Genomic DNA, 21939 nt, shown 5'->3' on the forward strand with positions numbered 1-21939 from the left:
ATATTTTATATGTCAACAAATTCCATGAAAAGACCAAAACATTGTTTTAGTCGGTCTCTCAACACATGCTAACTTTCATACATTTTCTGTGGCACCCAAGCCCGAGCTCTCAGGTTACTGGTAAATATGTACATCATTAAAAATGGGTCAAGAATTTATAGTTATAGTTATTTTTAAAAAAAAGTTAATTAATCAGATAAAAAAGCTGGGCATTGTAGTTTTTAGCAACTGTTATCCAAACAAGAGTAAATAGTATATTTGTTGGGAACTATTTTCAACCATGGATGAATACATGCTTGATGTGTTAGAGAGTATTTACACCAGGAGTAGACTTAAAATAAACTAGAGTGCCTGTATTCATTGTAGTGAAGGAAAATGTCACCCAGTGCAAGGGTATGCCTCCTTTATGTGTTTTTAGTAGTGTTTGAAAAACAATGAAGGTCCATGGCACAGAGGAATAACTGATATCAGGCTTTGGCTACACAAATGTTGTAGTAGGATCAATTTATTGTTGGTTTTGGTCTTTTTATTATATTTGTTGATCGTAAGAAAGTAAATAATATTACTGTGCTTATCTTTTGAAGGCATAGTGTAGCTGTAAAAAAAAAAAAAAAACCCAATTCTTTAAGAAATGCTTTCCTTAAATTTTGTACCAGAGATAGAGAGAGGTATAAAGAGGGTGTTGCACTGACGCTCACAAGCTAGTCAAGTCCCAAGACAGTGAGATCACATTGTCTCTCGCAGCGTGAACTCTAAACTCTGCACTTCTAAATCTTTTAGACTTTGGTCATAACCTGTGAACAAATAGTCAAGTATTTGCATACATGCCTGTTGACCGTGAATGAACATTGAACAGTGTGCATTGGCTGCCTCCCAGCCTGGTGTGTTGGTTTGTTTGTTTGTGGGTTTGAAGGTCTTGGCTTATGAAGTAGTCTGCAGCGCACCTGTTCTCATTGCAAGCATGAGACTGACTGAGTGGCGAGAAGCCATCGGCTTGGAATGATGTGACATGTAACCAATATGCAACTGAGCCTGTAACACACGACAAAGTTGTTTGTGATTTATCATGGTGCTGTTTTCATCTGACACCCCACACAGGTCTGTCCGCCATCTTTCTCACCATTTTCTCAATTGCATCTTGGTGTTTGTTCAGGATATCTTTGCTCTGCTCTGCTTTCCTAAAATATTTCCTCTTCCTCTCTCCCCCCACTTGCTTATTTCTGGAGATTTTCTGTCTTTTTCATTTCTTTTCCTTCCTTCCTTTTCTCTCTTCTCCCCCTCCTTGTGTTGTGTCCATCACCCCCCCCCCCCCCCCCCCAACCCCCACACAGGTATTTAACCCCTCGCTTCAAAACAGAGTTTTATGATGTAACTAAATGGGTAGAAGATGTGAATAGAAACACTCGAGGACCTTACCTTAGGTATTACCTCAGATCATGTCCTGTACCCCACACGCTTGTTGAAAACCCCCCTCATTTTTGGTTTGATTTGTGGTTTGGTCAAGGAAAGTAAAAATTAGTGCCAATCCGGCCTTTTTTCTGCGCAAGTTTGAAAGTAATAGCTGAGAGAAAGTGTTACAACAGTTGGCATGATATGACTTGGAGTTCTTAAAAGGGGTTGCTGCTGAGCATTTAAAAAACGGATGATGAAAATAAATTTTTGTGCTTTACTTTATATCATATTTCTTGCCCAGTTTCAATGAGGATTTTTTTTTTTCTTTTTAAACAGCTGCATTTTACTTTGCAGATTTTCATTTCCTGCTGTACTGTACTGATGCTGAACTGGCTCTTACTGCCTGCGCTAGTGTTAAACTTATAATACAGTCATTCTATTCCTAATTTCTCCTTAGCCCCTCCTTTGCTTCTCCCACTCAGCCTCTTGTTACCTCTGCATGTTCAGTGTTGTTGTGTCAGAAAGTGTCTGTGTGTCCGCCCTGCCTCACTCCCAGTGGCCTCAGGTGCCTTCGCATCAGTGTGATGTCACTGCCGAGCCGACCATTTTGGCCGCTGCTCTGACATCATCACTGAGCTGCTGTGACAAACTGTAGGCCACCTCTCTGATCGTGTCCAAGGTCTATAGATAATCAAAAACACAAGGTTTCCCTATCAAGTGAGGAAGCACGTGGGGTCATCGGGTCTGTAGAGCGCTGGTCCTGTGTTAGCGCACCGACAAACTAAATGTCACCAAACAGCCAATCAGCATTGTAATCTATAGACCTTCAATGAGTCCAGAAGCACATTCCTGCCCCTCCCCCTGGTGTAACATTTATTCAATGAAAGAAAAAGGCCAATAGAGTGGAGAGATGTGGAGGGCTATATCAGGCCTATCTGCGTTCCAGAAGTAAAAATCTCTCTAATTTTTCCATTCGACAACATGTTATGACTGACTGGACTGTAAGATTCTTTCAAAATAACAACTGTCTAGAAAAAAATCTGATTCATTTTGATATTTTTTTTCTATTTAATAGTTTTATATGCATTTAATTTACAACATATAACAGCAAAACAGAAGAAAGAGGCACAACATAGAAAATAACACAAAAAAAATTCAGTTCAGCAACCATGTGTTTTGTTCCTGACGGAACAACATGACACATTTTAATGCCATGGTGAGTTTATCTCCATAGTACTTGCAAATGAAGCTCATGGGTCTGTAGTGTTTGGAGCCTTTCAGCACAGCAAATAACAGTGTTATTTAAAGTACTTCTGGAACCAGTCCCTCAAAATACTTATGCACTCTCTCCACTACTTGGACCAGTCCAGGTATTTCTGTTACCACACAGTAGTGGTGTAAACAAGCTACTGCATATGGGGCACACTTTCTGTGTCTGTTTGGCTTGACAGGTCCTCTCCCTCTGACTTTCTCAGTCTGTTGTTCTCACCCAGCTCCGGTCTGGTCTGCCGTCCCAGTCACCTCATCATACTCACTGCTCCCAGCATTCCTCACTTGAAGGCACTCACTGATCCAGCTTTTCAAAACTGCACACCCGCTCAGCTCACAGCAGAAGTTACCTTTAGCAGCATGCTATTTTCCAGAGGCTAAAGGTATATTACTGCAAATTTTGGCCATTTGTCTGTCAGTGCAGGTTGATGAAAAAGTAATGCTGCGGCACGGTGAAGCATGTGAGTTGCAGGAAGCTATGACTATGGCCACACCGCTGCTGGGCACTGTGTATTGCTGTTTAAACAGTTACATTCTGCGTACAGAGGTTGCTCCTAAAAGCTGAACTATGGTCTTATTTTTTGGCAGATTACATGAGCTGTCTGTCTGTGTTCTTGGTGAGCAGCAATAACAGCTTTTAAGAGCAACCTCTCTCTGCAGGAAGGTGAACACAGAATAATTAGAGCAGCTTAAGGAGGATGTTGCCCAGAGTCACAGATCTAACATTAGCTCAACTTCCTCAGTCTAACCTCATTTATCCATCTGTGTCTTTGGCCAACTTAATCCTACACCAACTAGAAAAGGAGAGCCAATGTTTTAATAATTTCCCTTCCTCTTTTCCTCAGGACGCTATCCCCTGCCAAGTCTCCCACTTCCTCCACAGGATCTATTGCATCCAGCAGGAGATACCCATACCCCATGCCCCCTCTCCCCGATGACCAGAGGAAAGCCAACAGGCAGAGCGCCAGGGCAAGTATCAATCAGGAACACATTATATAATTTAAAACCACATTAAACCACTGATTTGGTCATGATGACTGATTTTCAGTCTGATTTTCTGATTCTCTACTGGTTGACACAAAATAGGGCAGTTCATTATGGGCGGCGTGTATCTTAATGTACGCAGTGGATGAGAGTGAAATATTTTTGGTCTGGAATGAGCTACAGCCCAGCTAGAGCCGACAATCTAAAGAGAGATATTTGTGATCAAAGTAGGTTATCTGTAGATGCATTGGACCAGCTTCCCCATTCCACCTGACATCACCAACAAATGTAACCATGTGTTCATAAAAGAAACTTTGTGGTGAAGGTGTGGTCTTTTTCTCTCCTGTTCTATAGAAACAGGACGAATGTGTGGGTGTGTGCAATTCATTTACAATAATGCCTTTGACCTGAGGGTTATAATCAAACAATTATAGGTTCCCTTTTCTGTGCTTTTTTTCCTCTCACTTTTTGTCTCTTCAGCTGTGGGAGACCTCAATATAACAGCCGTCTTACCCACCCTGCAAAAGACCAAAAGGAACCACAGTTGTCTCTCCTTTTCTATGAATGAAAAACACAGAAAAATGAAACAAAATTGACTCTAAGCAACTAAAGAGAAAGAAAGAGAGCCCCCACTGGAGTGGAAATAGGCAGAGGTGTGTGTGAGTTAATGTGTACAAGCATCTCCGAGGCTGTCTAGCCAGACATTCAGTGGATCTCTACAAGACGATGCGGAGTGCCGGCGGAGAAACCAGCTCCACATCCACTCCAGACCAGCTGGAGCTCAGACTGAGCTGTTCCTGTCTGCTCAGGCCTCAACTATGGGACTTGAAACCCCACCACTCCGCCCCACGCCCCCTTACCTGTCCCTGAAACCTGAAACCTCGACACATCCTCCTTAGCTCAGCTCTCTTGATACTCTTCAAAACCACTGTCCCCTGAGTTGTTCAAGCTCATCTCCATAAAGGGGCAGCGGAGCCAAGGGCAGGTCATCGTATCACACTGCATCGCTGGATTTGTCGGATCATTTTGACGCACGTGAATCACTGTAGAAACTCCAACACTGTATGCATGAGACAACCCTGTTTATTGGCAACCTCCTCCTACTGAAAAGACGAGAAGAACAGCGGTCTGATCTGAAAGGAAAGCATGCGAGGGGGCAGTGATTTTATACCTTCTGTAGGCTTAGATGCTTTCTCTCCACTATAGGCAACCCATATTGTATCACCAGTTATAACCCATAACCCATGACATGGACCCGACCCCGCCCTGCTCTTCCTCTCCTCTGTTTGTTTGTTCGCGTGTAAATATGTACAGTAAAATACACACAGAGTATGTTTTTGCTTTTATTTTGAAAGAGGAAAAGATCTTCTTCCTGCCGCATTTTGTTGTAGACAGAAGCGGATCTCTGTAGATGAATGTAGAGACCCCTCACTTTTTCTTCAGTCTGTGTTTCTACTTTTCATCCTCATTTTTTTCCTGTGACTATGACCTCTATAGCTTTCTCCATCCACAGCAGAATGTAAAAAAAATTTTTTTTTTGTTTCTTTTATTAATATTGGTTTCATTCATCTCTGGGAAACATGAAGTAATGACTGAGGAAGTATTGACAAAGATGTTGAGTGTGGCACAGTAAGAACATTACTGAAATGATATTAACTTAGCAAAATTAAAATAGTTTTATGTGCCATTCCTGTATGAAGTGAATGGACTGAGATGTGTTTGGTGTAGTTATAGACGTGCCACTTTTCTTTCATGTGGTTTTTGGAAATTTCCCCATTGATAATGTTAAGATGTATTGAGTTTTCCCCGATTCTACATTTGGATGTTTGAGACCAATGTGCTCCCATTTTGGCGATAAGAGTACATAAAGTCAATAAGAAGTCAATAACGTGAGTGTGACTGACAGCCTTACTCTGCGAGAATCCCGAAACGGTGACTGAAATGTGCATTTTGGATTTAGCTGTGACGATTGAGATATTTAGCCTTGTAAATGTTTAACTATGCTGTACAGTGCTTGCTGTTTGAGCTTTTGAAGACCGACAGCATGACAGTTCTATATAAAATTAAGTTATTTTTCTGGTTATTTGTGAGACCATACCGGGAAGGGAGCATGTCACTGAAAGAATTGTTCCCCTTATTTCCTATTGCTGTTGTGTACCACAGACTACACTGTTATAGCAAAGTCGGGAAAATTCATGGCAGGGAGTCACAGGGTTTAAAAATGATTGAGAATGGAGTTTTTGTCATGCCAGTGTAGCTATTTAAGGTGGATTTCTCTGGAAACAAATCCTGTATCGCTCCCCAAAAGCAAGTTCTTTGTACAGTTACAACTCATTGCTCTACCTTGTGTAGGAACATTTGTCTTAAGGCCTCTTGTTTGTCATTTTACTGTTGTTTAGTTTTTGTTCCGGTGTGGGCACTTGTTCATTTGTAATTCATGTATGCATTAGGACTGTATAGGTAATATGATCATCACAATATTGGACTAATATTGCTACTAGTATCTTTTTTATTAAGTACCTTTGTAATGTTCACTTTTTTCTCAGCATTATGTACAGCAACTATTCAAACGATAATTAAGTGCATTATTGTATTTATGTGTGTTGAGGAGTTTGAATGGAGACATGAGTTTTTTCTTCTTGTTTTGATTACATTTGTTCCTCTGGCATGTGCTGATCTGTGACATATACGTTTTTGGAAGCAGACGTTGTAAGTGAGATCTGAACAGGCTCGTGATTTGCCTTCATCCAGAGCTTTCTTCTGTGCTCTGGTCTGCTTAAGGTAATGGTTAGTGTCCAGTGGCCCAGGTTGTGAGCGCAGTATCTCAGAGCTCTTGAGTAATATTTTTAACATCGTAATACTGTGCTACAGGGAGACATTTGTCCTGGTGTCATGGACATTGCACTGTGACACACTTAATGATGGGACTCTGCAGCCTGCAGGGATTTCTGTGACTATATAGCCGTCAATCTTCCTGTAAAAATATCTGCTGTATCTACGTCCCCACAGATGTGCTGTCTGTCTCAGTCTGGCCAGAGACTTGAATGTATTCGTGTACTGGAACACACCAATCACCCAGTCGCGACCATGTGGTCCCATCCTGCCAGACACATCGGCACTCTGCTCCAGGAACCTTAAAAACCCCACATGTACATGTGCTAGTTCAAATCTAAATACTGCAGTTGCTGTCTTTTTTTAATGTTTATTTTTTCATTTTTGCCTGTTTGCTGTACAGACTGAGGATGCAAAAATCAACCCCGATATTTTTTCTCCTCTTAATCATTCAGTATTGTAATATATTTAATATAAAATAAAACTTTCATCAACACAACTGTCTAAGATGCCATTTCTAATAGCTTCAGGACTTGTAGAGGAAAAGAAAGACTACATGTAGACTTGGGAAACGGACTCCATTTATTAATTGTTATATATTACAACACTCCTAGGATGCACTGATCCAGTACTAAACTTATTTGGATCTAGAATCAGCCAGACATGACTGATCCACATTAAATACAGTTTCTTTGTCCACGTCATTATAAAATTCAGTGTTTCTGCCATGAGTCATTCAGCCACGGAGAGGCTGCAGACTCTGTTTTTAGTGCCACATCACTGGCCTCATGTGACATTGCATAAAAATTATCTCAGTGAGTTCTACACAGTCAGATGTACAGATTTGCAAAAAAAGGGAGCACTGGTATTTGATCGAATTCCCTGCGTTGAGGTATCAGAATCTGTATCGGAGAAAAAGTAGGATCAGTGCATCCTACAACACACACCATAAAAAGAAATACTATCTTAATCTTTGTTAGCAATCAGATTAAACAGAAAAGAAGTGGTTGGTTCAAATGCACCTCTCCTCTCTTTCAAGATTGCTGGCTACATTTTGTATCATTTAATGTATCTGCCGCTAAAGCTGATGCTGGATTCACATTTGCTTGACCAACATCCTTTTATGAACAGGCATACAATTCTGTTTGTTCAAATAGTTTACATCAGTCTTTTTACAATATTTCTGAATAAAGAAGGACCTTGTCAAAAGTGACTGACATTTTGACAACAAACGGCGACCAAACGAGCAACTCAACCTGTGCAGCCTTGTAACACTTGATATTTTGGCGGTCAATAAGAAAGTCAATCATCCGGGAGTGCACTGAAACTGCATGGTTTCTGTCGTCACAGGTGGATGATGTTCACCAGTGTGAATTGTTTTTGGCAGACAGAACACTCATCTGTCATCGTGCACTGCAGGTCCAACTGAAATCTGTGAGATGTTGACCATGTTTAGCACAAATGCTCATGTGAGGGGTACCTCAGCGCCTGCAGTTTTTCTCGATGGACGGCTTTAGTTGCCATGGCTGCGTCTTCATCAAGCGACTCTCGGATGCAGCTTTTCAAATGGTCGATACCAAACCCAGTGGCGGCAGAGACAGGAACCAGGTGTCTGAAGGTCATGTACTTCTTCGGTATCATGTTGTCAGGCAACAGATCGGAGAACTCTGCAGGAGGGGATAACTTGGTGAATGCTGAAAATCGAACCCAGTATCTATTATTGTCCTGTTAACATGTTACAGCCAAAACAAATGGTCGTGATTCTTTGTTTTTGGTTGGTTGTCATCAGTCAAAACGTATGTTTAATGCTGCACCTTTCTGACTTATTGACCTTTGTCTGTAAACTCTTTTCTACTTAACTTCAGAAAGCTGTAGACAGTGTGCCGAGGTGGATTCATGGGATTTAGAGATGTATTGCAAGTCCATCTTTAAATGTATAATTTATGTAATTATATTATTATATTATAATTTAATTTGCATCACAGATTTAACTGAATTTGTAAATTATAAAGCTAAGGAATAAAACTTTTAAAAAATCTATCATATTTACCATCTGGGTTTTGTAGATGCTCTTTCAGCTCTTGTAGTTTGTCCTCAGCGTCAGGCAAGTCCATCTTATTCACCACCAGCAGAGCAGGCTTCGACACAAGCTCCTCTTTGTACAACTCCAGCTCCTTGAGGCAGTGGGGAGAGAGGAGGAGGAGGATGAAGAGAAAGATGGAGGAGGTAAATAAATGGAACACACAAGGCAAATGGGCGAGGAATCATTGTCTGACTCTTCAGACTAGTTTATTTATAGTATTAATCTCACCTTGGTTAGAAGCTGCACAGCCTCAAAGGCCGACCTAAATGGCGTTTTACTAGCCAGCTGGAAACCGCAAACATCTACCTGCAGCCAGACAAAAACCAATCCAACAGGAATCCATCTTCATCCTCACAGCCTGCAATATTTAGCTAGAATCACCACATTTAAATGTATTATATCTGGGTGTCAGCTTATGTGCTTTTTGTCTCTGCTCACCACAAACAGCAGCTGCTTGGTCCTCTCCACGTGTTTTAGGAACTTGTGGCCCATGCCTTTGTTTACGTGAGCTCCCTCAATCAGGCCTGGGAGGTCGGCGACAGAGATCTACCGAGTGCAAACAAATGGTAAGAACACCGCTCAAAGAGGAGAGAAATCAATTTAATGGAAAGGTAAGCTGCAATACACCAAGCATTATCAAGCATTCCCATACCTGTTTGTAATCGTTATACATCAGTTTGCCAATCTCCGGCTTCAAAGTTGTGACTGTGAAATAACAAAGATTTTAGAAAGAGCACCGAACCAGTAACACGGTAACCAGACGTGTGTAGCATTATGTACATACAAGCGTAGCTGGCGATCTGAGGTGTGGCGTTAGACATGGCTGTCAGGAGAGAGGACTTTCCTGCATTTGGGAACCTGATTCAACACAAGATAAATCAGACATTCAAAGAAACTTAAAGGGTGTCTGTGTCAATGTGAGCCTCAGCTGAAATGAACCGATATGTCTATGTGTGTTTCTGCTCTCACCCAACAAGGCCCAGGTCAGCGATAAGTTTGAGGTCCAGTCGGATGTGTCTGGCCTGGCCTTTACTGGGCTCAAACGCAGAGTAGAAGGCGCCTCCACGTCCTCCTTTCACCACCATCACACGATCACCTTCAGCATTCAGGTCCCCTTGGAGGGAGAATGGGGACAAAAAAAAACAAAACACACAACACATACATTAATGAGGTAGAATTTTTACTGTACATTTGGCTTTCCCATTCCCTGATCATTGCCTCTTCGTGTTTTCTGACACAAATGCTGTTCTTCACCTTCTAACCAAAAAATTTTCATGTGCATTATTAGTTTTTATGTCAAATCGAACATCTCTCTTTCAAAGGATTTTACAAATGTTCGACCAATAGTATGTGGTGTGTCATATCACATGTTACCAAGTGTTCTGCCATCATCAGTGGTGACTGTGATACCAACAGGAGCAAAGATCTCCTTGTCCGTCCCTCTCTCTCCTTTCAGTGCTCGGACACTGTCGATAAAATAAAATTCACATACACAATGAAAACACAAAACAGCTCTGACTGACAGGTCTTAGCATCTATTATACAACATGTCTGAGGATCTCAGAAAATTCATCATCAACTGATGTCAACTTAACTTCTGACTTTGCACTTGAAAGAAAACTGAAAGGTTCGATTTAGAGAAACCAACCTGCTGTTGCCTCCTGCTCCACCTACAAAACGTTTCTGAGGGTATTTGTCCTTGATCCTCTTCAAGGTCATGTTCTTTGTCGCCACCACCCATACGTCCCCTCCGCTCCCTCCCTGTCCCCCAAGACGGGGTAAACCCATGCCGCCACCACCTCCACGGACATACAGACGGAGGTTGTCCACAAAGTTTCCAAACTGCAAAGAGGCAGAAAATAGACATTAGACTGACAAGATTCACAAATGTATCCGAGTACCTTTAGGGGCAACACCACTTACAATAAACAGATGATTTCAGTCTGGAGCTTAGTAACCTAAACGAATAAAATGTTTTCATTTTTACAAACAACAATTATTGACATTTGACGGTGATGTGAGAAAGGGACAATGTTTTTTTCTATCCCTGCCTCCATCCACCCATAAAGAAAGCTAGATTGGTTGTTTGTATTCTGAATAACAGATCTCCCAGATCAAGTTAGCCAGAGTTGTGTTAGGTTTGAACTGAGGGGCTGGTTATCTTTGAAAGCTAAAGCCATACAACTACAAATCAGTGGAGTACATGTTATTTTTAACAAGAGTGCCTGTCAAAGTGCTCTTTTGGAGGGAACTCATGCACACCACAATTGGGCTAGTGTTGCTCGCCTAGGCTTAATACCAACATGGCATTTATTACAGACAGGGCACAGTAAAACAATAGGTGACTGCTACAATTTTTAAATTATGGTTACCGAAAACTGTGAGCTTATCATACTAGTCATCATTTTCTACGTTTTTTATATATAATTTAGTTTTTGCTGTTTCACTTTGATTGTGTGTTTTTGTTTTTTTTTAATAATAACTCAGGTATTTCTCGTATCGTTTTACGCCGAGACTACAAAGGAAATAAGTCTTGAACTTTATCGTCGGCATCCATTTGTTTTTTGACGGAACAATCCCGACTCAAGGTCCACTGTTTAGCTGTTTCCTGAGCTTTCAACCGCATCATGGGAATCTTTTGTCTATTTCCAAAGTTCACGGGACAATGAACTGTCGTGCTTAGTAAGCCAACGTGGACCATGCGTCCTGAAAGAGCTGCTAGTGAAAGTCCAGCCCCGGAGCTCGAACGTTAACGGACCCGTCTCCATGACAACCGAGCAACCGTCTGTTGATGAACATCGTGTCATGAAGCTGAAAGCGTCAGAGTAAAAATTAAGCATGTAATATTACAATAAAACTGTGAGCAATTCTTAGTTAAACTAAGTTAACGTGCAGATAACACGCATTATCGTCAACTAGTCAACTCTTATACTGTTCAGTCACAGATGACTAGCGTCCTAATAAGATTAAATGTTGATAAAAGGCAGACAGACCGAGTTAGTCCATGTTGATGTTTTGCAGGTAGTTAGCCAGTTAGCTCCCCAGCCAATGTCACCAGATGTTGGTAAACAATTACTGCCGATTAAATTGTTTCCATGAGACTATAATCTGGTCCGCTTCAGTATTTACCTTCCGGAAGCAGATTCTACTGGACTGGACCATGTTCAGTGGCATTTATTGCCACTTTTTCGCGTTGTTGACTCAGCTAGCGGCTAGCAGACATGTGTTCGAGGGCAGGAAGAGAAACAGTAGTTTCTCTCAGCTCATTGGATGGTGACACAGAGAGGCGGGACTCCGCAGGACTCAGCGGGACTGAACTGCTGCTTAGACCTGGTGCTCCAGTCCGGGACAAAACATGAATTCATATATGCTGGTGCGGATAAACTCACCCCCACCCCCTCCTTTTAAACAAAGAATAACACCGACAGAAGAGATTGTAGAGTACATTTACTCCAGCTAAGTGCTGCACTTAAGTAGAGTTTTCAGTGCTTGTACTTTACTTTATTATTTCCATTTTATGCTACTTTATACTTCTGCTCTCCTACATTAAATTGGCAGCTTGAGTCACTAGTTACTTTGCAGAATCAAATTATTAATACAAAATGTAATCAACAAATAAATTATGATTTATTATTATAGATTTAACTACCCACCAGTATATAAACTATTTAAAATTAGCCCCATCTTTGCCAGCTGCGACATTAAAGTGATATGCACATTAATGCATTAATAATCATAAATATATATTTTATATATATCATTATGGAATGGGCCATTCTGCATAATGAGTACTTTTACTTTTGGTACTTAAAATATATTTCAATGCTAATACTCTAGCACTTTTAATCAAGTCAATTTTTGAATGCTGAAATTTCATTTGTAGCTGAGTATTTCTACACTGCGGTATTTCAACTTTTACTTAAGTAAAAGATCTGGGTACTACTTCCATAACTGATGATGTTGAATCCGTAAGTAAACTTGTAAGTGGACATATATGACTTTATAACAGATTGATTGATGCTAAAGGTTAGTTGTGCACATGAGCTGCTCTATTAGGACGAGCTATGTCCCAAATAAAAGTGATTTTTTTATGTCCACAATGTGGGAAAATGTCTCTGACTTCACCATACTGTATTAAAAACAACACCAGGCAGTTAACGTGAAGCGATGATTCAGATGCAGCATCAACAAACAATGTAGCTTTTATAAGACATAAATACAGTTAAGTAAAATTTCAGAGAGGTTAGATGTAAGTACGATATGTTAATTAAACCACCTGCGCTACACATGCTGGAAACACTTATAGCTCTTTGGCATAAATACAACTTTTGAAATAGGTCATTCAGTTCAAGTTAGACAAGCTGTCAACTGCATTTCTAGGAGACCAGCAACTCTATGTTAGGCTGAGGAACGCAGTATTTCTTGTAACAGACACTTCTCACCTCTGAATCTGAGCACTGGTAGATAACATTTTCACTTCAGTCAGTCTTTTACCTCATTGATACCTGGACGTTGCAGCAGCTCTGTGTGGGACACAACACTCTGAAAAAAGTCCTGTGATTATATTGGCAGACCCATATTATGGGAATGATGAGGTAGCAGTTATCTACAAATGCACTGTATGATAATTGTTTTAAGTTTATAAAGTTTACGTTCATTTGCAAAGCATAAAAAAAAGAACATTTTTCAACATATAGTATGAGTCTCACAGTTTTTGTCCCCAAACAGCGGAGTTTAAGGATGGCAACATGTATCCGCTGGCTAGTGTCGTTCCAACACACTGGTCCAGACTCAGCTGGGTCAACAAGATAGCCACAAAATTTGGTATGGTTGTTCAAAGTCCTCAGAGGATAATTCAAACTGATGCAGGTGACCCCCCTCACCCGTCATCCAGCATCACCTTATGGTCAAACATTCTTTGCCAGTGCTATAATAAAGCACTGGTGATGGTGATGCTTCTCGAGAATATGATGGCCTGATTCGGACAAAATATACTGTGGATATTCAGGTTTCTTCTTGTACACAGGAAATATCAAAATGTAAAGGGGCAGATAAGTTTATGCTCCACGGAGGATGAACCGAATTTGGAAACTGTAGTTTGTCAACAACAAAGCACTGAAAGGTTTCATCTTTAATTATTAATAATAACTTTTTCCAAACATATCTTGGTCACAATCTGTAATAATCAATTGCAAAACACACACATCTTTTATTGTCCAGGTACTGAGTCCAAAGAACTGTGATTTCTGACTACAAACGACCCACAACACTGTTGATTGCTCCCTTTAAAACTTTAATTTTTAAATAAAATTACACTAGAAAAAGTGAAATTTTGAGGCCATACTGGCTCTTTGTCAGTACAGAGGTATCTAACAAAACACTGTTCTTTTTCCACAGGTAAAAATTAAATTTAATTCCCCCTATTTAACTTTTATAATCAGTACATGAACATTTAGTAAATGGTTTATAAGCAACTATAATGTAAGTGTATGTAGCTATAAGGACATTTTTAAGTGTTTACTGATGGAATGTATTTGTCAACAGTTATAACTTTTCTTGAGGACATAATGTATAGTATTACAGCTGTGTTTTACTATATTCTCATTCGTATTCTAGTTATACACCAGCCTCCAGTTAGTTGGAACAAATACATTAATAAACACTTATAACCACACTATAGTGTGTTAAAAACCATATATTAAAGGTTTGTGTGATGCTTATAAATGCTAAATCGAGGGACTTAAAGTAAAGTGTTACCCTAATGGGATAGAATAGACATTTTAAAAGGTACAACTCTCAAATATCAATATCATATTGGCCTCAGTAAACCAGTGGTGGTCTGGCTCCAACACTTTTATACTGTGGGCGCACAGATTGAATAAGGGCAGAGACAATAATGGACAACACTGTGATGTCCTAAGCGTACCCAACATTTGGCCAACGCATTTTCTTAGAGACAGAGGTCGGTCAGTGAACAGCAGAGGGCCGGCGGCGCTGTGAGGATGCTGAGAGATGCTCTGCTCTTCCGGCTCTCTCCTCACTCCGTGAACGCGCTCACGCCTGCCGGAGCAGAGTGAGATGCGCATATGACGACAAACGCAAACGCAGGACCCGGTGTCTCTCTCTCTCTCTCTCTCTCTCTCTCTCACACACACACACACACACACAAACACACAGACTGCCATCAAGACACAGAGAAGACACGCTGATCAGACCTGAATATACCAGGTCTCCTCGGATTTAACTGCACTGAGGTAAGTGTGTGTGTGTGTGTGTGTGTGTGTGTGTGTGTGTGAGATGACGAGAAAGGGGTTGGCTTATTATCTCATGCGACATGCAAGAAGACAGTTGGTTAGGTCCTCCCACCGGTGTATGCCTATTTATATACGGGTCAGAGATGTAACCGTGGGTCGTGATAACAGGACGCGACTGGGAGATAGAGAAATAAATCATAGCGCGGTAAGAGACCGGATGCCCGTGTGTGTGTGTGTGTGTGTGTGTGTGTTTGACCTCAATTATGCAACATTGGTGACATAGCCGCTGTTGCATGTGCTCCTTGTGCCTTATTGGATGCTGGCTGCAAGGACCGCTGCTCGAAATCGGGAGTGCGGTGTGAGGTTTGAGGCTGCGTGGGTCCATGAGGATGATGTGTGTGATGGAGTGACACGCTGCTACATCGTTCAGCGCCTCCAGTGTTGCCTGTGCTGCAGCAGCATCCACATAGAGATGCATAACCGACCTAGAGCCGGTTCGAAGTTAACCTAATTTTGTAACTGACCTGCAGGCTGCACAAGTTGCAAAGACGAGACTGTTGTTGTAGGCTTGTGAAAACCAAACGCACCTTTCAAACAGAGACTAAGTCAGAAAAAAAAAAGAGGAAACAGAGCTTTTATTTTTTCAGGCATTGTTTCCAAATGAATTACACAAAGGCTGGTGGATTCAAAATGTACATTATGTTATTGTATTGAACACAATGGACATAAAAAGCTTAAAGTTTAATTTCTTTTTCATATGTAGCCCACCATACTCAGTACACCATGTTCTAGAAAAGTATTGTCCATCCTCTCATGCTGCAAAAAGCGCACACGTTGGCGCATGAGAGGGCAGAAGGACAGTAGCTACAAAGAACCAAAAATGAAGTCAACTATCATCCTGGGTTTGGGCATTTCTATTATTCTCACATTTTGGCTGTGGATGTTTTGTGTTTTGCTCTCAATGTTTTAAATATATTCAGGCTTTTCCTTGCGGGTAAAGCAGTTTGGATCATCTGCAGTAGAACTGTTTTTACTGTGGTATTTATATATATATATATATATATATATTAACGATCAAATCTCAAAGATACATTATATAGCACACAAATTTATCCAAATTATTTAAAATTAATTATTTTTTGTAAATTAATTATTTTTTTCAATTTTCTTTTTTATTTTATTGCATTTGCCACTATCATCTCAAAAATATAAAACTGTATTGTTAAACAGGTGTAAATGCCACATGTGGCAATAACAGTAAATGATGTGCTCTATAATAATTCCACTCAGGCTGATTGACAAGAGCTGGAGGACTAAGTCTGCATGTTCAGGGGACTGAATAATAACCTAACCATCCCAAACAAACATTTGCTGTGTGCATAAATAATCTTGTCAACCTGAGATGTAGTTGAAAGCTCCATGGTTGAGATTGTTTCGTCATACATACTTTTTCTAAAGTCAAGAATAAACTTCCTTAATGATCAACATTCTATTGTTTTTTCAACCATATGGGGAGACTGTTATTTTGAACTGTTCTTTATTTTATTAGTGAAAAAAAGTTGAAAAAAGTATATAATCTTAAATTAGAATAATTTTTTGTGAATAAGATGGGATCCCCTGAAATCCTGCTGTAGTAAGAGACTCATTTTGGTCTAAATGTTCTAGCAAAGTCAACTGTAAACACTGTGGGGTTTGTCAAATTGAGCAGTGGCATGGAAATACCAGTATCAACCTGCCAACTGGGGGCACGACATTCTCCAAACAGGGCAGGCAATGTGTCGAATCCTATTGCTTTCACTGAAAAGAATAAACAAGTCGATTACTAAAGAAAACTGGTTAGCTTACAGACACGGGTCAGACAGGGAAAGGGAGGGAAATAGGGGTGCATGTGAAATGAAGCGAATTGTATTGGCAGCAGGGAGACATGGGAGTTTTAAGGGATTATAGAGTTTTGGGGTATAAGACAAAAGCGGTACGGGCAGTGTTTGGTTAGTGTGAAACTGGGGCAAGTGGGCACTGCTTGCCATGGACGGTGGGTTATGTTTTGGCGGGAGTTTGTGTGAGTGTGTATGTGTTGGTGGTGGTGTTGGTGATGGGTATGAGGAGAGGAGGAGCTCTGATGGTTTGGTCTGTCAGCATGCCAGGACCACATTCTCATCCTGCTGGCGTTGAAAGGGGCGGTAAAGACATAAACAGGCCCAGTGGGATTAGGGCCCACTCGGAGGAATGATCAGGGGGGATTTGCTGCCCGGCGGGCACACAATGGCACTGTCACGTAACACACAAACACACACTACACATGCTCACCGGCAATGTTTCACAACAGACCCAAGCCCACATAAATCTGATTAGAACTCCCTTTTGTTTGGAAAGCGGTACCAGGGTTAACAGAGGCTAGTCTCGCCGCGGGCCATGTTTGATAGGACAGGGGGTGTGTGGACGTTGGCGGCATGGCAAAGAGAAAAGCTGGGGGCACGTTGTGTTGTGGTGGGGTGTTTCCACGTATGTGAAACCCCAGACAGACAGGGAGGGTCATGGCTGTGTGTGGAAGCACAATAACAGGATGAATAAAGGTTTCCCCCCCCCCCAATGCCTGTGTTTCTGAGTCAGCTGATGATGGTGGATGGAGACTGGATCTCAGTTAACACGAGACAACAACAACACTGGCAGACACAAAGACAGCAAGCTGGTTTGAACCTGTTCAAATAATCTGCTTCAGAAATATGTAAGCAGTGTTGAGACAAAGCACAAATGGGGTTCTGCTTTTAGCTGAATATCAAATGGACACCTACAGAAACATCTGGAACCTTCTCCATATTTCTGTCGTTTTGTTCCTCCTCAGTGCCTGCTCTGGCCCAGGCTTCAGCAATGCCTCTTCTGGAGGAGACCACTCTGCCACAAGAGCACCCACCTACTGTCCCTGTGGTCATCATAGGTAAACTTTTTGCTCATGACTTGACCCATGACTTGGCACTTGGTCCACATTTTAAAATCTTTCTCAATGTATCATGTGTCACATAATGCCATGTGCCTTGTTTTGATGCCAATCTACCATAAAACCTGGGTCTGTTTTCAGGAAACGGGCCATCAGGTATTTGTCTATCCTACCTGCTGAGTGGATACAAGCCCTACCTAGACACAGCAACTGTTCACCCAAACCCAATACTATACAGGAAGCTGCAGGAGACCAAGCACCTACCCATCACTGAACAGGTAAAAACACCTACAGATTCCTTGCATGTGTACACATGAACACACAGTCACTCAGGTATGTCATAATAGGGACGTTTTCCTACAGGATCTGGAATATTTGAGTGAAGGTCTTGAGGGGAGGTCAAGGAATCCAGTTGCTGTGCTTTTTGACACACTGCTCCATCCCAATGCTGACTTTGGCTACGAGTTCCCTCCTGTCCTTCAGTGGAGGACTGACAAGCAGCAACAAATCCCACATCTGGTGCTGGGGAGGGCAACGCCAGGAGGTGCTTGGCATGTAAGCTACAAGGTTTAGTCTTTCACACTCTTTTAACAATGCATATTTTATGTCAGTCCTTTTGTTTTTGTCCTTTCTTGACATTCCATTTTCTTCTAACCCTCTACTCCCTCCTCAGGCAATGGAAGGCTCCATGCTGACTATTAGTCTTGGCGCCTGGATGGAGCTTCCTGGTGTCAATTACAGAGACTTGACCAAAGGGAAACGCAGGTAAAGACAGGGGACAAGGTTGACAGCAAAGACATGGCTCAAGCCTCAGTTTAATTCCATGCTACTTTGTTCCTCATCGTCTCTCTCCTCTCTCTAGGGATGTAACCAGTGACAGAGCCACCCCAGAGGAAATCTCATCCTATTACCGTAACTATGTGAAGTTAAAGGGCCTCCAAAAGAATTTTGTTGACAACACCTACGTGACCTCCGTCCAGAAACTCTGCCGGGGGCACGAGGGGGAAGGTCTGGAAAATGGGCACAATGATCAAGGAGATGTGGGGATGGGAGATGGCGGGAATGAGGGCCTTGAGGGAAATGGAGTTGATTGTGTAAACAGCGGAGGAGGGGGGGCCCTTTGGGAAGTAAGGGGATACCAGCAGGTGCAGAACGACACTCACGTCCCCTTCTCCCTGTTTGCTGAGAACGTAGTTCTGGCCACTGGTGCATCCGATTCACCGATTCGATTAGGTGTAGAAGGGGAGGACCTGCCATTTGTATTCCACAGTATCTCAGACCTGGGTCTGGCTGTAAGCCGGAGAAAGCTGGATATAAACTCTGATCCGGTTTTAATTGTAGGTGCCGGTTTATGTGCTGCAGATGCAGTTCTGTGCGCTTGCAACAGCAACATCAGAGTGCTGCATGTCTTTCGTAAGAGTGTAGACAACCCAGATCTCATCTTCAAACAGCTCCCCAAGACCCTGTACCCAGAGTACCACAAAGTTTACAACATGATGTGCTCTCAGACCTACACAAATGTGGCTCCCTCCTCTTCTCCAAACAGACCCCAGGCTGTTAGTATTGCCTCTTCGGTATGTGCCAAGATGTGCCCGAAGCCGCAACTTACCGGAGCTAACATGTCTGGTAATGCCAGTGTCAGCCTGTTTCCTGACTACACCAGTTTCCCTGAACACTGCGTGGTGTCCTTCCAGTCTGACATGAAGTGTTTGCTGCAGGGGAAAAACTCCCTCAAGGCATTCAAGATCTCCATGGTTCTGGTGCTGATCGGGACCAACCCAAACTTATTTTTCTTGAAGGGACAGGGCCAGTACCTCTGTCAGGATCCAACAAAACCCATCTCCTGCAAGCAGAACCCCATTGACATCGACCCCTACACTTTTGAGTGTACCAAGGAGCCAGGTCTGTTTGCCATGGGCCCACTGGTGGGAGACAACTTTGTGCGCTTTTTGAAAGGTGGCGCTTTAGGCATCGCCTCCTGTCTGCTGAAGAGACTCAAGAAAAAAGGGAAGCTCATCAGCAATGGAGGGAATAACTTCATTTAAAATCATGATGGAAAGAAGAGCAGTACACGTTGGTTGTAGGGCACAGATTTTTAGTGCTTTTAGCAACTGATGGAAAAGGTGTGGGGGAGTTTTAATATGTTTTAATCATTAATGCAGTGATTTCTCATCAAAGCTTAGGCATTTTTACAACTTTCTGAGACCAAAAAGACAGTGGATGTACACTAATTAGTTTCTAAAGAAACAAAAGACAACTTTCAAAAGTCTTGTCTGACTTCATAAGAAGTCCCCAGAAGTCCAAGCTACCTTGTGCCAGTGTTTTCTAGTCAATCTGTAACCTCACAACTAAATGGGACCTTATTTTCATCAGGGTAATTTATTCGTTCAACATGTATCTTTCAGTCCATTTAGTAACTAACTTTACTTTCTGTCACGTCACAACTTAAGTCTTGTTTTTCTAAACTTTAGGAGACTGAATACTAAAAAGTAGAGGCGACTACCATAATTCTTCATGCAACATATAGCTTTAGTTGTGTCAGTCATGTGCACTCACAGAGCAATCTGTGGTCCCGCTTACAAACATAGGATGATCTGAACTCTATGCAACATAACCACTAGTGGTGACTGTTTGCAATTAGAGATGCACACCAGCGGGTGTGCCAGGTTTATCCCAGAACGTGCAAACGGTTCATGGCTACGCAGACTTAATGTTCCTGATTATTCTGAGCCTACCTTTTTTTTCTTGACTTCAGAGATTCTTTCATCTGCAATTGTAGGTAGTTGGAGCCATATACCAAAAAAAAGTTTAGAAAGTGAAATAAATCCGACCTGTGGCTTTGGTTATCCTGCTACTGAAAGGCTTTCTATGCAAATAATTTCACTTGCAGATCTGAATGTATTCCTTGGCACCATTGCTAATTTTACTATGGGCAGCAAGTTAGGATTCAAGTATCCTGGCAAAACTCATGGTCATTAAAGGATCATTCTGGTGTTTTACATTTCTCTTCTTTTTTATTTACCTCCATACATTATGAAAATTTCCCCATTCCACTTCACTGAATAGTGAAAATCTTGGCAGTTTTTATATTTGTTTAGATTTGCAGGCGGAAGTACAGGCAACTTCATAGCACAAGAGAATACTAAATGCATATTATCTTTTTCCCAATAATATTGTTTGATATTATTTACTTTCTTCTTCAGAAAAACTGAATGTTTCTACCATTTGGCAGCAAACTGTCAATTCTGATACATGGAAACTTCTCACCAAATTAACCCATGCTTTAAACTTTAAACTAAAGATGGACATTGTGTTTACTGAGAGCGGTATAATGTAATTTGTAGAAAATATGATAAAACAAGAAACACCAGTATGGTCCTTAAACCTTAGCCTTTGAAGATAATGCCAATTACATTAGGACTAGAATATAGTGAAAAAGTAAAACAGCCGTCACAATTCATTTACCTTGATGCCACAATTACAACACTTATTGCAAATTTTCTTGTCACCTTGGATAGAGTCAGTGCCAGCTCATCTGTATCTAATAGAAGCCATAGATACACATGGAGAAAAGGGGCTTTAAAACAATGCAGAACAGGAAAAGCGCACTCGCAGGATAGCCATTTTTTCCAATCATACCATCCACATAGTTTATTTTTATATTTTTGGAAAACCAAATTTTAGCATCCACATTGTATTTTTGTAATTACATTATGCAATTTTTTTTTTTTAACATCTTTTGGCTATCCCTGAAAAGACTAACACCTTAACTCCATCTTGAAACTATTCATATGGCCTGTGTGCAAGACTGGATTAATATATCAGTATTTACTGCTGATCATCTGTCATTGTAGTCATATCATTGGTTTTTCGTAATACTGTGAAACATGATACGCAACTTTGTTTACATTACACTACACAGCAATTACCAAATCAGATTTCTTCCACAACTATTTCTGAGTTACACCAACAAGGCAAGTTCACAGGTAATTTCCCAATTCATGCTGACTTGTAGAGTTGTTTTTTTCATATTGCCCAACTCTGTATGTGTTTCTCTATCATTTTTAAAATACAGCTTCACGGCAAACAGCCACTATTGTTTTGTTAAGGGGTTATGAGCAGTGTAAGTCGTTATCTATTTTACATTTTTGCTACATTTCGCTTCCTTTAAGTCATTTCAACACTGTCTG

General features: G+C 41.2%; 3 protein-coding genes across 4 annotated transcripts in view; 2 read left to right on the forward strand and 1 right to left on the reverse strand.

Annotated features, from left to right (window-relative positions):
* adam22 (ADAM metallopeptidase domain 22) overlaps window positions 1-6915 on the forward strand; it is a 63762-nt gene extending 56847 nt beyond the window's left edge. The window contains exons 30-31 of the mRNA XM_040117393.1: window positions 3507-3630; window positions 4126-6915. Coding sequence (XP_039973327.1) covers window positions 3507-3630; window positions 4126-4146 — 145 coding nt within the window. The 3' untranslated portion in view covers window positions 4147-6915. The remainder of the gene's footprint in view (window positions 1-3506; window positions 3631-4125) is intronic.
* Window positions 6916-7038: 123 nt separating this feature from the next.
* On the reverse strand, window positions 7039-11880 carry gtpbp10 (GTP-binding protein 10 (putative)). Of its 2 annotated transcripts, none has more exons than XM_040117317.1 (10): window positions 11690-11880; window positions 10209-10402; window positions 9935-10026; window positions 9530-9674; window positions 9345-9418; window positions 9213-9265; window positions 8999-9106; window positions 8789-8866; window positions 8528-8651; window positions 7039-8144 (listed from the first exon to the last, which is right to left on the reverse strand). In XM_040117317.1, the coding sequence occupies exons 1-10, from the start codon at window positions 11732-11734 to the stop codon at window positions 7930-7932; spliced, it is 1128 nt and encodes a 375-aa protein (XP_039973251.1). In that variant the 5' UTR covers window positions 11735-11880; the 3' UTR covers window positions 7039-7929. The 2 variants fall into 2 exon arrangements, with proteins under 2 accessions (XP_039973251.1, XP_039973252.1); XM_040117318.1 differs by lacking the exon at window positions 11690-11880 and adding an exon at window positions 11554-11682.
* A 5589-nt stretch (window positions 11881-17469) lies between these two features.
* osgin2 (oxidative stress induced growth inhibitor family member 2) lies at window positions 17470-19794 on the forward strand. The gene is made up of 6 exons (XM_040118487.1): window positions 17470-17503; window positions 17657-17749; window positions 17891-18027; window positions 18113-18304; window positions 18423-18514; window positions 18612-19794. The coding sequence occupies exons 2-6, from the start codon at window positions 17683-17685 to the stop codon at window positions 19792-19794; spliced, it is 1671 nt and encodes a 556-aa protein (XP_039974421.1). The 5' UTR covers window positions 17470-17503; window positions 17657-17682.
* Window positions 19795-21939: the final 2145 nt, after the last annotated feature.

The sequence above is a fragment of the Xiphias gladius genome, chromosome 22 (assembly GCF_016859285.1).
Source record: "Xiphias gladius isolate SHS-SW01 ecotype Sanya breed wild chromosome 22, ASM1685928v1, whole genome shotgun sequence".
Classification (NCBI taxonomy): Eukaryota; Metazoa; Chordata; class Actinopteri; order Istiophoriformes; family Xiphiidae; genus Xiphias; species Xiphias gladius.